Consider the following 17,216-nt stretch of genomic DNA (forward strand, 5'->3'; position numbering starts at 1 on the left):
GGGGGTTGCAAGGTAAGGCTGACACCTCCCCCCAGTCCCTTTTTGAACCCAGTTTCACACTGCCTGGTGACAAAAGCTCGCACGGCTCAACTAGGTGCGTGCAAAGCCACCTCCTTTTGAGCTGGCCACTTGGGAGTTTCGTTTGATGCTCCTTTAAATATTTGGAGAAACCCTGCCTGACACTTGGGGTTTTACACATTTTACAAATCCCTTCCCAGCTCGGTTCTGTCTCCTCAGCTACAAATCCTCATCCATCGAGCCAGTCCTCATACAGAACCTGTGCTGCCATCCCCCTCTGCACCTGGTCTAACCCTACCCCTTATTTCTCTGGGGACCCAGCGGGAGTAACGCTGCCTGCCTGCCTGCTTCACGCTGCAGTGACAGGAGCTGTAGCTCGCTTCTGGCCAAGCTTTACCTCCTCCCCGCACAGCTGAAGCCTGGGGCCGGCGGTTGTTGTGCACAGCCTGACGGGAACAGGCCATCGCCAGTGAACACATCACCAGATCTGGTCAAGTCGGTGTCTCCTTCTGGCACTCACCTCCCAAATTAGGTAACTTTTTTCTTTTCTACCTTTCTCATTTTTCCACAGGTTCATTGGCAGAGACTAGACGCAACAGGAACACCAATCCACGCAGGCCAGCACAGGCTTATTTGTTAAAGGACAAGTGTCACGGACCTGGGGAGGGGGAGTGAAGAAGGAGATAGCAACAGGTCTAGAAACAGAAAAAACAGTCACCCAGGGCTTTAGGAAAGCCAGACTGCAACGGGCAAACTCTTAGGGAAATTGCAACTCAAAGAAACCAGGATGTTTAAAACCACTGCAGGAAAGGTTTCTTGATCCAGCTCTGCAGCTTCCTGCAAAGCTTTTACTGGAATCGGAGGCATAAGCAGGAGTGTCCACCCACCCACCTGTCCTCTGGGAAGGGAATTCCGGGTGCTCTCCTCATTGCGCACACCGAGGCTGAAAACTCACCAGCGCACAACTCTGAGGAGCTGAGTGCCCTCTGTTCGCTCAGACGGGTCCGACAGCGGAGGACACTGCCCTGCCAGGGACGATACGCACCTTCTCACTCCTTGGGAGGACAGGAGCCAAAAAGGGGCGAGCATTAAACAGGCGAACAACAGGTCAGGTAAGAAAAATACTGCCTCTTCATTTAATGTTTAAAGACATCAGTAAACAAACAGAACAGTACAGACAGTCAGAGGCTAAACCCCTCCCGCCTCCCCAAACGGCACACTCCAAACCACGACAGGTACCAGGTGACGACTCCAGTGAAGGAGCAGCAGAGTCTGGGATTTGAGGGATAGCCGAGAGAGATCTCTGCTGTGCGAGGGCAAGACGGCAGGACCTGGAGGACGCAGCTTCCCTCGCCCACAAGCAGAGCAACGTCTCCTGGGTACAGTCAAGAGGGAATGGTTTCCACTCCGAGCAAGCAGCCCAAATCTCTTGCTAACACACAGAAGGGCCATGTGTGAATTTGGAAAACACAGCTGGAAGCTACATTAGAGGTGCAAGACACACTATGTACTGACCTTGGCAGCCAAACCTCTGTTCCACAGTGATTTTAGCCTCTTGAAGAACAAAGAAAACCGGGAAGTTAGGTCCACCTCAGCAAAGTGTTGCAGTACTCATTCGTGAATGCAAAACCGAGTACGGGGGGGAATGGACAAGACTATGCTCTGCGTACATTCTTCCATCCTGCTCCATCAAGCTGCTCCCTGCTCCAGGAACACCCTTGACCCCTATCCCACAACTGGCCTTGTCTTCTTGAATAGGTTTCCTTGAGCTGTGGAGCATCGGATGGTTAGAAGGGACATCAGGAAGCAACTCTCAGTGCAGGCTTCAGAGGACAGTCAACTGGGTACCTGAGTGGAGGGCCAGGGAGAGCAGGATGGATCAGATGATGCTGCTGCTGAAGAGAGGCAGAGATCGTAGGCACAACCGCTCCAGCTCCCACCTCACGGGCAGAAGCCTGCGCAGGAGTTACCGGCGGGGACTGAACCAGCACGGGTCAGGGTCTGAAGACAGTCCCAAGGCTGCCAGCCAGCACACAGCACAGATTTGAGGGCTACTCAAATCGCCCAGAGCGGCGATAGCTGGAACCGTGACGTGGTGGACAGTGAGGAACACATTTCGCTGCTCTCTGCCCCTCCAGGTGGCAGCAGCCTGCAGCGGTGGTGGTTCTGCTGCCGCTGCCTGCAACCAAATCCAAAGGGAGGGCTAACTGCCTCCTACGTGGCCCAGTTATCTGCTCCAAGCACCCATGTCCAGTGTGGGACCCCCCACAGTCCAGAGCCCCACACCAGAGCCCTCATATCTCAACGTCACTCTCTTTGTCGTTATCGTGGTCACCATCATAAAACTCGTTGGCAGCTTCAGGCCTGTGGAAAGACAAATCCCCATCAGCAAGGAGAGCCCTGGCTAGGGAACGCCTAGGTCACACTGCCCAGGGCCAGAAGATGCCCTGCACCCAAACACCCCACAAAATGTTTTGTGAGGAGACCACACATTTCTAGAGAGGCACTCCCAGGATAAAACCAGAGACTCAGAAGCGAGTTTGTTTCCTAGGGCAGATACTGTCTCCTGTACATCATCTGCCCATCCTAGCAGGGACAGAAAGGGAAGCCCGTTTCTCCAGAACAAGACCTGGTACCTGCTGTAGTTTTCCTCAGAGCCCCTTTCCTCTGGATCAGGCTCGTCTGTGCGGTCGTAGCTGAGCAAGTCAGAAGGGACATCATGGATCTGCACGCTGGGAGCGTGGTTCAGCATTTTCAGATTCTCAAATATCGTCTGCCTGATCTGATCCAAGTACTGCATAAAAACAACCAGAGGGATCAGCACAGCGAGACACAGCAGTCTGCCCGGAGCCGCAGTTGTTAGCACTGCCACCTGCCTGCGTCATCTACGTGGTGGCCATGAGAAACAAGTTTGTGCAAAAATCTATTTATCAGAGCAGAGGAGGTGGGAGAGGTAATGCAGGCATTGATACTCGAGCACACAGAAAACAGTCAGAGCGCCCAGCAAGGTTCTCAAATGCTATGAGCATTTCTGACATCCCAGAGGAGAGGTTCTGCTTGTTTTTCATCAGTTTTCTACCCCACAAGAATCCCTTGCCTGGGCTCTACCTGGTTTCACAGGACAGAGCATCAACCACAGGGTTTTGGAAGTTCATAGCTGATAGTGCAAGAAGGCTGCTGCAAGCACCCACCTGCCTGGAGTTCTGATTTTCAATCCTCGTACTGACATCGGGATGAAGGGTGAAGTCTGGAGCGAAGTATTCGAAGTACTCTGAGATGGAATGAGCAAGAGAGTTACAGCACAGAGGCAAGAGGGCCAGCCTGCCCTGCTCTCCAGAGAGCAGAGTTCACTCTCCCACCACGCTAGGAGGGACCAGACCCTAAAAAGCACAGTGATGTACAGCTCTGCAATCATAAGGAATTACACAGAACGGTGCAAGCAACAGTAATGCTCAGGTCACCGAGCAGGAAACCATCCAAATGAAATGATGCGCGACACGGTAAGGGCGTGTCTGCCCAGCAAAGGCTACAAGTGGGCAGCAGGAGACAACTAAGGCCATCTCTAAGGCCAGAAAGTGCTGTCACTTCGGTCCTGGCCTCATCTCTGGTCAACGCAGAAGAGCGGTGTTAATTCTTCAGTTGATACAACCAACACTTTAGCTCAGCTAATGAGGAAAAAGCAGAACTCCAAACTTACCACTGTACGGGAGCTCTTCGCTAATTGCTTCATCTACAAGCAATGATGTTTCATAAGTCCTGAAAACACGGAATAAGGTGAGCTCAGTGCAGAGAAAGCTCCATGGTGCAGCCAGGGACAAAGCCCACAGCAACTCCTTAACTAGGGACCTTCAACACGCAGGGAAGAGACTCACCAGCATCGTGCCACATTGCGGACTGTGTAGCCACCTCCTCCCAGTACCAGCAGGGGGATGTTGAAGCTCTTTACATACTCCACGCACTCCCTAGAAAGCCCAAACAAGTAAGTGCCAGAGCTGTGAACTGCAGCACACGTTCACACGTCAGAAATGCCACCGCGCACCCAACCACCACCACCACGGCTGCCGCGACACACCGGGGCTCAGGGCTTCCACCCACGGAGCCTGCACCGCATGCTGCTCTGTGAACCACCGCTCTGCGGCGCCTTGTACAAAGCCTCCCTCTGAGACCCCCTCCTGTCACACAGGAGGTAAAAAAAAACACTGGTGCTGCTGGAAGGCCAAAGCCAAAGCTCACGCCTCTCAGCAGAGGAGTCAGAGCCCTTCAGACTAAAGGACGGTCCTTCATCCACCTGCTCTGCCCCAGCCCTGCTGCACTTACCCGTGTCCTCTTATACTGAGGTTAAAACAACCCAAACGGTCACAACCCAGAGAATCAGCACCGCACTGGGGGAACAGAAAAAGAACAACTGAGTTTTTGCTACGGAGGCATCGCTTTCCAGACCCATATCAGCATCCCCACCCCTTGGCCACCCTCGTTTACCAGAGGGTACAGACAGCAGCTCAGCTAGGACACACCAACCCCGCCTGCCCCGCAACAGAGCGTAACGCACCCATAGCAGCCCCCTCCACCCTACAGCCACTGCAAGGACGGACCTATGCCCAGAGGCTGGCTGGCTTACCTGCAGTACTATGCAGGTGGGCTGATAGTAATCCACCACCTGGTTAATGACCGGCTGGAAGAGGTGTTTATAACCTTTGGAGAGAAAGGTAGATTTGTCATGGCTCTGGAGGAGAAGGACCAGCAAACGCCTGGGCAAGGGGAAGTGGCAGGGAACACCTACTTTGGTCATCAATGCCATCTCGTAGAGGCACGTTGAGACAGTAGTAACGACCGCTCTCTGCACCGACTTCATACATGTCACCTGGCCAGGGAGAGACACGAGAGTCACAACAGCTCTGAGACTTCAGAGGTGTGGAAAGGCCAGATCTGGTCCGAGTTGAGATCTCCTAACCTAGCTAGGATCCCTCTTTCTTACAAATAACTATATTTCTGTTTCTCTCCAATTGCTTTTCCATGCCTTTTCTTCCATCATTTCTCCCTGCAGCTCTAATTTTGTGATTTTACACTTCTACACTCCAGCAGAGCTTTCAAAGGATTCTGAAGTGAGGCCAGGTTCATGCTATAAGGGAAAACACGTACCTGTACCAGGAAAGAAATAGTTCCCATATTTATGAAATGACACTGTCATGACACGGTCTGTCAAGTAGAAAGCCTCCTGCACACCATCTCCGTGATGGATATCAATATCAATATACAGAACACGGGGGTGATACCTATTGAATACAGGAGGAAAAACAGCATCAGTACCACGTGGCGCTCTGAAAACCACCACTGACAGCGACCCACAAGCCCACTCGCCGAAAAAACTCACCCACCCCACATGAAGCACATCAAACGGTTCAGATGAGACATTTGTGCACAGTCAAACACATCCCACCACTAAAGCATTTTCTTCTGATGTGCTTGGAAATATTAGAATAAAAAGTTTTCAGATGGGGCCAGAAATGTCTTGGAAAGCACATGATGAGGAGAATCTCTTTTAACCAGCTGGGTGTTAGAAAGTTGCAGGGTTTTGTTTCCTCTACAAACAACATGCCACTAGTTAATCTTTAAGAGCTCCAACGATTTTTAGTCCCATCAGGCAATGAAAGGTGAGCTAGCCAAGGAGGAGGTAGGAACACTTACTTCCTCCACGTGCCAGAGTACCGCCAGCACTTGGCTAGCACCAAGAACACCACGCTGGACTAAATTTACTGGAGAAGCAGCCTGCTGGGTCACAGAGACAGCGGCTGAAGAAGGGGAGATCATCACAAGTGAATGCACTGGGGTAACGGTCAAAGCTGATGTGCTGTCGAGCACTGGAGACACAGCTCTGAGCCATCCCTGCCTACCAGCTCTAGATCTGCCTGCTCAGCTGGAGAGAACTTCTCCAACTTTTCACAAGAAAATGTTGCACCTGGTCAATCCCCAAAGAACAGGGGATCTGGCATCCATGCCGAAACGCTAGGGGACTGGGGAGGGACCTGAGAAACCAAGACAACACTGAAACAGAGAGGAGGAGCACACGCTCCTGGAACTGTGGCTTTAAGCGTGTCTGCGGTGATCTCGTCAAACTGGCTGATGGGGCTGACCCGTGCTGATTCGCAGAGCAGTACCTTGCCTCAGTCTCCCAAAAGAGGCATGAAGTATTCAAAACAGGTCAGATAATTCATCCTGGAGACAAGTGACAGCAAGGAGAACGAGTGGGTGCATACACACAGCCCTTGGACACTGGCAAAGGGAGAAAGGGACCTTCTAAGAGCAGGGGCACCACGGTAGTCCCATGCTGGGCTGCAAACTCAAGGATGCAGCCACCTGCTGCAGAAATGGTTCCTCAAAACAGGCAACAAAGACTGGGGACATATGATCATCTCCCATGAGGGGTAACTGGGCTGTTGAAGCCTCTGATGTGTGGGACTGATGTAAAGCTAGAAAATGGGTCTGCAGAGATACACAGTGAAGACCTGAGGTTCCAGACACAAAGCAGGGAAGACTGGCAGAGAGGAAGGAGGTAAAAGAAACCCCGTTACATCCTGTAAGTATGACTTTGAGAGTGAGCAAGCTTGCCACCAGTTGTGTAACTACTATCTGGTCAACCCCAAATCTTTTTTAATTCCCTAACACCCTGTCTCAGACTCAGTGACAAAGAGGGCATTTGAGAGTACACACCCCCACAAAACAACCACAGATTAATCCAAGAAACAGAAGCTATTTCTATAACCCTTCCTCCCACTCTGAATTTATTTTTCCTTTTCTAAAAAGAAAAATAAAGTCAAAGCAAGTGTTCTTTGATTATCCATGTGTTGCTCGAGTCCTGTTCTTAAGCCACTGAAGCAAATCAAGAAAGATCTGAGTCATTTAACTGTCTCCAGTGAGCCGTAATTTGCATTTACCTACAAAAGGCTCACTGTGGCAAAAACGCTGAGAGTCAGGAGACCCTGAAATGAGTATTTCACAGATGGATGAGAAACGGAATTGAAGAACTCTTCTGTGTCCCTTAAGCCGCACGCAACCAAACTGGAATCAGAGATTCCAACTCTCAAGCCCCCCTTCTTGTGCCTAAAGAAGAGGACAGGACAAAAATCAAGTTGTTGGCCTTCCTGGACTCTAGAAAGGCACACAAGGTGGTGAAAGGGAGAGAGAGAACAGTGAAGCAGCAGAGGGAAACCACATGCCAGCCAGGACAGTACTGCACTTGCCCCAAGTCCTTACTTGAGCAGCTCCAGGATGCCGATCACTATGTCGTTAACATAACAAAACCCAGAAGCCTGCAGAACAGAGCAAACCAAATAGCATTAGAATGGGATGAACACAGAGCCTGGGCCTCAAAAAGACAGAGAAATATGCAGATTTGCCTCATTACCTCGAACTTTTTGGCGTGATGCAGGCCCCCTGCCCAGTTTATTGCAATATCGCAGATCTACGAAAGGAAATGTAAGTTAGTTTTAAGGCGACAACGTGGTAACAACAACCTTACACCCTCTTCCCCAGTGCACCCACTTCAACCTGCCCAGCCCTGTGGCCCTTCTGGCCTTTCCTTCTCCTACAGAGCCCTTGCCAAAGCTCCACCTTGGTCCTTAGCCCAGCCAACAGTTTTGGTTACACCGTGTCCGTACCGGATCAGTCCCTGTGCTCTACATTCCCCGTTAGACCAGGAAAGATCATCTCCCACCACCACTGCTCCCCCGCCAGCCAGCAGCAGGCAGAGCACCAGGCACATACAGTTTGTTCCTGCACATGTTGTTTACCCTCACCAGACCCTTCTCAGGTCTCTAAAAGTCTCAAACCTCTGTAGGTTTTTTTTTTGATACCCTCCTGAGGGACCCTCTTCAGACCTTCTGCGTGGTCTCCTGTAGAGCATTGCCACAGCAGAGACCCAGCAGCCCTCTCGTGCTCTTCCAGCAGCCAGCTTCACGGAAGACCCCAGGTTTGTTCTACAGCGCTGAGAGTCCTTTGTGACTTCAGTCACAACTTAGTACCCTCTGACCCCTCCGGATTAAACCTCTACTAAACAGCTGCCTCTGACAGGACAGGAACGGTCTCAAGCTCCACAGTCCTACAGCGCTGGGTATTCACACTGCAACTCAGCAGTGCTTGCGACGTTGTTTTACAACACAAACCCATGAGGTTCTGCTTAAATTGAAAACCGGTTGGTTTCCATCTGTGTTTCAAAAGATAAGCAAATCAGCTCAGTTACCTTGTTGTTCAGCTGTGTTGCTCCCTGCAGGGAGGCCCCAGTATAGCGAGAGCAAAATTCAAAGAGGCCTGGAAACACTGGGCTGAAAAAGAAACCACGATTCAAACAGAGTATCTTCTCATTCCTCCCTATTTCTCCAGAGCTAAGCCAGGTATAAAACTGTCCAGGGACGTTTGCTGAGCAAGATCAAAGCTCATTGTCTGTGAAAGAGTTAAGCTGGGATCACTCTGACATTGCTTATAACACACGGAGCACCAGCAGGGAAGCAATCTGGCTGCAGACACAATGGGAAACTCGGCGAATTTGGTAATGATGACCAAAGCTTCCAAGCCAGCCCTGCAAAGGCTCCCCAGCTCACAAGACGTGCTGGCATCTGTCCCGCAGCCCTGCTGACACTGTGCCCCGAGCCAGGACACGATGTGAGACACCCGCACCAGGAGAGGGGAGGACTGGTCTGCTCCCGCACTGCCTCCCCCTGGCTGTATCTGGAAGATCCTGCCCTGCTCTGCTTCACCACGGAAGTACAGAAGCACAGGACACGGAGCTGCTGTGTCACCAGCTGGCTGGCATCATGTCGCAAACCACATTCGTGGACAAGCAGTGGCTGAAAGGCCGTGGGGTTTTCTTTTCCCCTCTCATTTCTGCGAAGAAGATGGCTTCTGCTCATCAGAGCAGCAAGGTCACAGAACAGTCTTCTGATTCTCAGCCTAAATACTAAAAAGCAGGCTATACAATACCTGCTTGGGATAACACTGCTCTCTAGCTAATGTAACTCCTCCTGTGCTGGTACAGCTTTCCCCTCCACAGAACATGTAAAAACAGTCTTACTCTCTGACAGCCCTTATAATCCCCAACCAGACAAGACATACTGCTATTTCCTCAGTCACCCACAGAGCTCTTCCAGGCATTTCTTTCATCTCTCATAAGCATTAAAGACGGGAATTGAATATTCTCAACAGGATCTCATGTAGTTTTGTACAGAAGCACGAGTATCTCCTTAGTTCGACCTGAAAAGCAGGCTCTCAAAGCTGTCTTGAACTTAACACGCACTTATTACGGTAGCTAAAATGAGAGGCAACTATTAAAAAAAGTAAGTTAGCCTGTTCAAGCAGAACTGGAGGCTCTGCAAGAACAAGTAGAGACACAGTCTCTAACTCAGCAAGCTTACAGCCTAAATACAGGTCTAAAAAGGAGGACTGCAAGATCTAAAGAGAAAGGAAAGGAATCAAGGAGGTTCCAGCAATCTGATCTACACAGGAGGGACAGGCACCTCCTTCTGGTTAAAAACGAGTAAGCAACGGCACGTTCTAAACGAGCTCTCTGGACGTGAGCGAGGCACCTTTCCGACAGGAGCCACAGAGCACTCACCAGTCATCGCCCACGTTGAAGGCGTTGAGGCTCTTGGTGAATCCCTGCATGTTGTTGGGACTCACTCTCTGCAGGAAGTCTATGTAGTCCTCGGAGTGGAACCGGCACATGTCATGCTGGGATGCCTGGTACGGTTTGAAAACCTTCAAAGGAGAAAGGCAAGACTTATTTCCCATCCAAACAGGCGTTTGCTTCGCTGGGAGAAATCTCAAGCTAATTGACAAACGACCCGCACGAGGTCTATCAAAAAATGTTCGCACACGTTGGCTTCCTGACATGCCTGTGCACTTAAATTCAACCCGTTGCTCCACGAAGCCTGCTTTGCTACTGATCTTTCCCTTTCAGGCATAAACCCGCCTCCCGCCTCTCACAGGAACTGCACTTCTGGCCACACACTCTCCGATACCTTCCTTCCCCCACTGCACATACTGAGTTCAAACTGCAGCTTCTTCTTCACTGGAGGGCACTATTCACTTACCAGTCACCAGCTTTCAGGCAATTTTAAGACCTTGATATAGGGTTGGTTTCAGTCCCTCTGTCAGATTTGCCTGTAACGGGCTGACAGGTTCCAAAGCTGTTTGGAGAAAGCTCACAGACCGATGGCAGAGTTGCATGAGCTTTGCTTCCTTTGGAAAGTTGGCGAAAAACGGTCAGGGAACTGGACAGATTCAAATTAAAGACCTTGTGACCATACAGCCCTGCCAGTTTGGCACTTCACGCACATGCCTCAATCCACAGGAAGTTAAAAATTACCACCGCCTACCTGGGAGAGGAAACCAAAGCTGCGCTGAAATCAAGATCTTTTCCGAGTTTTCCAAGTTCTCTTAATCAAAGCACGCACTTTATAGAAAAAGTGGAACCTGAAAAAACCCAGTAAGATGCACAAGCTTGTGCCCAAGGGGAAAATTTATCACAGCAACCGCACCAACGTGCCTGTTTCCTGGGCTAAGCAGGAAACCGGTTAGTTTTCGGAGACACAATATACTCTAACAAACAGGCCTCCTTTCCTGAATTGATCTGTGTGGGGTACAGCGTTTCCCACAGCGGGTACGGCGTTTCCCACAGGCTGCTGCCTCTGACAACTCAAACAAGGAGGATGAGACGACTCAGTGCAGCCGCTAAGGGCAAAGGCAACACCTGTGCCCCACGAGGGCTCTGCCCAGGAACCCCCCAGGAATCTGCGTTGGTGAAGTCAAACGGCACAAAAGCAACGCTGAAGAGCTGTCACGGAGGATAAGTGGCTCTCACCAGACATCCAGAGGCTCTTTTCCACCAACAAAAAGTAGGGATGTGTGATTCAAAACAGAAAGGGGAGTAAAAAAAAAAAAAAAAAGACCAAAAGCTTCAAGACAGACTCAGCGGCTGGCAGAAGAAACCTGCCTCCTTCCACCCTTCGCCCTGCTCCCAGCGACCCCACCCACCTTCCTAAGCAAGCCCTGGCACTCAGCCTCCTCTGCCTCCTTTCGCTGCCTCCACAGAAAACTCTCCTGGCTTTGCCGAGGTACCGAGTGGCGCCAGTTCACGTAGAGATCCAACGGCTCCCAGGCACGGCACGAGAACGGCAGCAGGACAACCCTCCCCGTGGCAACGCCGAGCCCTGGCTCACCGCGCTCTCACGCACCACAGCCGCAGCCGAGCTGGGAAAGGTGCAAAGCAGCCAACTCCGCTTGCCAGGCCAGCGGCCTTTTATTTGGAAGGGGCAGAGAGGGCGGATAACAAGGTAACGACAACACCACGCTAACAGGACCTCTTAGAGTCACCTCTGACCACGAGCCCCGCTTTTATTTGCCTGTCGGCCAGTCACTGACTGCTCAGGATGAAGTTTCCTCTGTGGTTTTCAGCTTCACGATGGCATCTGGTGGAAAACACAACCCCCCCCGAAAAGGGTTGCGACTAAAACAAAGCGGACAGCTCTGCCTGCTACCTCATTCAGGCATGGATCTGACATTTAGAAGTGTTACAGGACTAAGTACTTCTTGCTGTTTCTGCAAAAAACCACCCCAACTCTAGGGAAGTTATTCACAGAAGTTCATCATTTACAGTAAAAATCTGAAAGAGGAGTTCTGCAAAGATTCCACGTGCCCCGAGTGTACTCCAGCTGCGCCCCCTGCGAGTGCAACAGCAGGTCACCGTGGCTGGATGTGGTTTTACCACAGGATTACATTAATTACACAGGGAAGCTTTTCTAACGTTTAAACATCCCAAGTTCATTTCATATATCGCATCAAGGAACCGTTCCACTGATCTATTTTAGCACCTTCCTTCACAAACTGGTATTGATCTTTAGTTTTGGGACAGCTGATTTTCCATTTGCTTTCGCTCAACCTGCCCGTCTCTCACCACGGCGGCTGATAAGGCGGCAGCGGAAGAGCTTGAAGCTGAGCCCGTGCCAACCGCCAGGCCCTTGCACCGCGCCAGAGACGGCGACAACGCTGTGCAGCACGGACGGGCAGGTACAAAGCAGCCGAGATCCAGCTCTTCCCCCTGCCCCACTTGTACTGGTTTGGCTGTTCAGACTTGGCCCTCAAAAATAAAAGGCAGGAGAACTATTGCTATCACGCAAGAATTCTGCGCCTTGCCCTGCCCGTACAGTGGAGAAGACGCTGTAAACTCGCCAGAATTAGAACTACTGCCCTCATCTCGCTGTCGTGCTCACAGGGATACAAATTTGATTTTAACATCTCAATGCTGGAGAAGCGATCTTTAAGGAGAGGCTTTTCCTGGTACCACAACGAAGTATTTAGTCAGGGCTTTGAGGGCGCAGTGGAAGTTGGTTACGGGTTTGCTTTATGCCTAATGGCGGGGGAACCCGGGAAGGTAACCACAGTCTGGAGAAGCGCCTGGTCCAGCTGGAGAGGGACTGGAATTTGCACGTTTCTGCCCGACAGCTCCGCGCAATCGCCCTGTTCCCGCCGCAGCTCCTGATCTACCCCCAAAGCACGCGGCAGAGGTGGGACCACGTCGCTGAGACAAGCTGATCACACTGTCTTCTCTGCAGCCCCAGAGCAAGCCCGACTGTTACCAGTTCCTTGCAAGCAGCCACGACTGCAAGCAACAACCCATGATCAGTCCTGCAGTCACCCTGAGAGCACACACCCCAGTCACCCCTGGGGTCACCCAGTTCAGGCTGACGAGTAAGAGGAAGCGGCCGGTTTGCAGAGCACGGCGAGGAGCCGAGCCCGTCCGCAGAAGGGTGAGGAGCACACGTGGGATGCACGAGCACAGAGGAAAAGGCCAGGGGAAAGTCCTGACGCCCCTCATGGATCAGAGCAATGACAGTTTGGGGCCCTTCTTGCACCTCCCCTCCCTGTTTGCTCGCTGTGCACAACAAGGAAGCGCTCTTCACCTCTTTTAACAACGTAACTCTCATGAAAAGCCGCTGTAAATGCATGTGTGTATGCCCATATATGTACATATATAAATACATACATATATGTCCACAAAACCAGAAGTGCCTGGAGCTGTAGCCTACAACATTTAGAACAACATTCTGGGTACAGGCCCTTCCCCAGGGCACATCAAACAGATCACAGGCTGTGGAGACAATAGGCCGTAGCTACACCCAGCCTCTGGATCAGAGAGCACGGCCTGGAACTGCGCCAGTCAGCCCAGGAATTAAATCGCTCAACGGTCCGAAACAGCTCAGGAGCAACCCCACCGCACCGCAAGCGAGAATGAGGCAACAGGAGACAAAACAAGCTGCCCCCAAACGATCAGCAGCTGCAGGTGGCACGTTCTGCACATCAAAATGAGCAAAAGCCATCTCAAAAGGGGCAGAATGGTAGAAGACTTTTATCATTCCTGCCTTGATCTCGTATCACGAGGCATTAAGTTACATGCTCCGTACTCCTCAGAGCTTTTCATTTGCTCTGTGCCGCAAGAATGGGCAGAAAAGTAAACAGGGATTCTAGGGAAAGGAGCACAGTTCAATCCTGCTTGCACCAAGTGAAATAAAACACTTCAGAAGAGGGGTACCACATATTCCTAGCGATACTCCATTATCCCCAAACTAGTTCATTTCTTAAAAAGAAAACTTAAATCTCCATCTTTTGATCATCGCTACACGCTGATCATGTTTTATCAGGTTTACACAGGCTAAATTTCAGGAAGAGAAAACCCTTCTAACAGCAAGAACCAGAGCGCACAACAGAGACTACGTTGTGTGAGCTGGCTGGGCAACCACTGACCAGGTATGAGATGGGATTAGCAAACTCAGTTAAGGCACCGAGTTGAATTAGCAAGCCTCCTGAGGGCTTGGGGGTTTTTCCAGCTTGACTATTCTAGGATCACACAGCCCACAGTGGTCACTGGGTCCTCCTTAGAAGGGGCTACAGACACAGAAGTTTCCTGCACAGTCCCCAGCAGCACAGCTGCAGCTCCCGGCATGAGGAGTTTGAACGAGACGCTGACAACCCCCGAGGGTGCCTCTCACACCAGCTCTGGGTGGCATGGTGGGGTTCAGGCTGATGAGAACGCCCGGGACTGCTCAAAGCCTCCTTCACAACAGCTCTGTTACCTGCTGGGCCAAAAGCGGGGCGGGAGGAGAGGCAGCGACACAGGAAAGCTGCGCAGAACCTCCTAACGCGGGCCAAGCCCGAACACGGAGGTGACAGCTGAGGTCAGCAGGGCAGCGCACAGCTCTCTGGCACCTTTCATGCCCACCAAAGCCTAAAACGCCCATTGGGGCAGCTGCTGCCCCAAGCCGCCTGCCGCAGCCCCTTCCCCCGCCGCCCTGGCGGGGGGGGGGGAGCCCCTGCAAGACCCCAGAAGCGCCGCTTACGATCATCTTCTTGTAGAGGCCGTAGTGCAGGACCAGGCTGTGGGTCAGCGCCAGGCGATGCGGCTTCATGGGGTGCCCCGCGCCTGGAAGGGAAACGACACGGGGAGTCACCCGGGCTGGGACACGGACACACACCAGCCACGCCCCCCCCCCCCCCCCCCCCCCCAACCGCCGGGGCCGGGCCCAGGGACCCGCCGTGACGGGACCTGCCGAGCCACCGCCGCAAGCAGGCCCGCGGGGGCCGGGGCGAGCGGGGGCCGGGGCGAGCGGGGGCCGGGGCGAGCGGGGGCCGGGGCGAGCGGGGGCCGGGGCGAGCGGGGGCGGCTCCGGGGCCTTCTCGTTGAGCCAGGGCCGGGCTGGGCCGGGCCGCACGCCCGCCCCGAGCCAGGAGCGGCCCCAGGCCGGCCCCTCCGCGGCCGCCCCGGCTGCCCTCCGGCCCCGCCGCCCCCCGCACCGTAGTGGAAGTTGCCCACGTCCGGGTCGTAGAAATAGGCCACGGTCTTCGCCATGGCGGAGAGGCCGGGACCCGCCGCCGCGCGCTGCCGCTCACGTCATCACGCCGCGACCCCCGCGCTGTCCGGCCACGCCTGCTGCAGCGCCGCCGACGTCGAGCGACGGACGGGGCCCGGGGGCGGGGCTGGAGGCGAGGGGCGGGGCCGAGGGCGGGGCCATCACCGCTGCGGCGCCCCCGCGGTCCTAGCGCCTACCGTCACCGCCCTCCCCGGCCCCCCCCCCCCCCCCCATCCGCCCCCAGTTGCTCCTCGCTGGTCCCAGTTGCGCACTGGATTCTACCTGTAGCCCTACAGCTGCCCCCAGGCCCGCCCGGCTGCTCACCAGTTACCCACCACCCGCCTCCCAGGCGCCCCCAGCTGCCCCCAGTCACTCTTATCTACCCCCAGTTACCTCGAGTTGCATCCGAGTCTCACCTCACTGCCCCCTACCTACCCCCAGCTGCCCCCAGTCGCTCCCAGCTGCCCCCAGTCACGCCTTGCTGCCCCCCACCTTCCCCCAGGCACCCCCAGCTGCCCCAAGTTACTCCCAGGTGATCCCAGTTACTCCCAGCTGATCCCAGTTGCCCACTGGATACTCTTCTGTGGCCCTACAGCTGCCCCCCAGGCACTCCCAGCTGCTCACCAGTTACCCCCACTTGTCTCCCCATCACCCTCAGCTGCCCCCAGTCACCCCTTGCTGCCCCTCACCTACCCCCAGGCACCCCTGGCTGCCTCCCAGCTGCCCACAGTTACTCCCAGATGACCCAAATTGCCCACTGGCTTCTCTTCTGTAGCCCTTCAGCTGCCCCCCAGTCACCTGAAGCCACCCCCAGCTGCTCACCAGTTACCCCCACCTGCCCCCTAGCCTCCTCCAGTCACCCCCCTGTTGCCACAGCCCACCCACCGAGGGCACAGGGGACGGGCAGTGGGGTTTCTGCGAGGCACCCACACCTTTCTGGGACTCATCCCCTTCTGGGGAGCAGCCCCCCCAGCTGTGCGTGATGGGGACCACCACGGCCAACTGTCACCCAGCCAAGCAGCCCTCCCAGGTCCCACCCTGCCAGGGTGCAGGTCCTCCTCCTCCCAACCACAGGTGGCCTTTGAGAACAACCCACCGGGGCTGGCAGGGAGCAGGGACAGGGAGGCACAGCCAGGAAGGCGGAGGACAAAAGCCAGGTGGAAAATTGCCATGTACAAAAAAGCAGCCGTGCGGAACAGGGGAAAAACCCTGACCCTCCCCCGGAGCCAGCAAGGGCCAGGGCCGGGGCTGTGCAGTGAGTGACACCAGCAGCAAAAATCTGTTCCCTGTGGGCTGGGAAGAAGAAAGGATGAAAGGAGCAGGTAGTCTTGTTTAAAGGCTCGGGAAACAAATTAGCCAAAATCGGCGCTTGACAAGGACTTGGTCCTACTGGTCTCCTGCCCGATCCCTTCCCGTGGGCAGGACGTTGTGGGGGAAGGATGTTGCGCTGGAGGCAGGCTGCTCAAACCGCCTGCAGTAAAACGGGGTCTCGGAGAGGAGCAGGTGAAAAGCGAGGACCCCCAAGGGGAACACCGAGAGCTGGCTGAGGATGGAGACCGTGGCAGATCAGCACCGGGACGTTCACCGGCTTCTCAGCGACTGGATTTTGATGCTGGGTAACAAATGGGCGGGAGGGAAGCCCCTGGGCGTGCAGCAAGGGGAGCTTCAAGCGTGCGTGGCCCAGGTGCATGGGATGGGGCTGGTGGGGCAGCAAGGTGGCGGCGGGACGGCGTGGGATTTTGGGTGCTGTTCTGGCCGCAGGCAGGCAAGAGTAGTGCCAAGGTGTGATTAAATCGTGGGATTGTTAAACGATGCTCCTGGCTGGCTCTGCCACGTACTGCAGGGATGCTGCTCCCTCCGTGCTGCTCCTCGGGCGTGTTTCCATTCAGGATGCCAGCTCCCGAGCATGGAGCAAGGGTGCTCCGGGGTACGCCAGGACCCTCTGGCCATGACCCCGCGGGGCACAGCTGAGGATGCTCAGAGCTGCGAGCCCTGGCCCAGTGAGCACCGAGGCCGGCACGAACCATCTTCGATAAATAGGCTTGAAACGCGCCGAACACCGAGGGCGCAGCAGCAAGCGCTGGAGTGCGCTGACGTCTTGGCAGGGGCTGCTCCCTCGGCATGACGCTCACCCCGTGCTGCCACCGGGCAGCGTCCAGCCGGGGCCACGGGGCTGCCAGAGCAGCACAGCCGAGGCACCTGGCTGGGGAAAAGGGGCGAGGAAGGGGGAAACACATCCCTGCCTCCAGCGGGAATCGCTTTGCTGGCTGAGCTCGCTCTCTGGAACCTGGTCGCTGCTCTGGG

General features: G+C 54.2%; 1 protein-coding gene across 4 annotated transcripts; it reads right to left on the reverse strand.

Annotated features, from left to right (window-relative positions):
* Positions 1-806: 806 nt before the first annotated feature.
* HDAC3 (histone deacetylase 3) lies at positions 807-14,916 on the reverse strand. 4 transcript variants are annotated; one of them, XR_015183812.1, is made up of 16 exons: positions 14,857-14,916; positions 14,403-14,485; positions 9,623-9,765; positions 8,255-8,336; positions 7,421-7,477; positions 7,270-7,325; positions 5,158-5,291; positions 4,799-4,879; positions 4,637-4,710; positions 4,336-4,400; positions 3,891-3,980; positions 3,716-3,774; positions 3,210-3,289; positions 2,655-2,812; positions 1,258-2,382; positions 807-1,073 (listed from the first exon to the last, which is right to left on the reverse strand). XR_015183812.1 is itself a non-coding variant. In XM_086470780.1 (15 exons), exons 1-15 carry the CDS (start codon positions 14,909-14,911, stop codon positions 2,313-2,315), a joined length of 1,287 nt encoding a protein of 428 aa, XP_086326906.1. In that variant the 5' UTR covers positions 14,912-14,916; the 3' UTR covers positions 1,132-2,312. The 4 variants fall into 4 exon arrangements, 1 of the variants encoding a protein (XP_086326906.1); XR_015183814.1 differs by lacking the exon at positions 807-1,073 and having other exon boundaries at positions 1,132-1,787; positions 1,867-2,382; XR_015183813.1 differs by lacking the exon at positions 807-1,073 and having other exon boundaries at positions 1,132-1,450; positions 1,534-2,382.
* Between the last annotated feature and the right edge of the window lie 2,300 nt (positions 14,917-17,216).

This window comes from Leptosomus discolor, chromosome 10 (assembly GCF_034619465.1).
Source record: "Leptosomus discolor isolate bLepDis1 chromosome 10, bLepDis1.hap2, whole genome shotgun sequence".
Taxonomy (NCBI): Eukaryota; Metazoa; Chordata; class Aves; order Leptosomiformes; family Leptosomidae; genus Leptosomus; species Leptosomus discolor.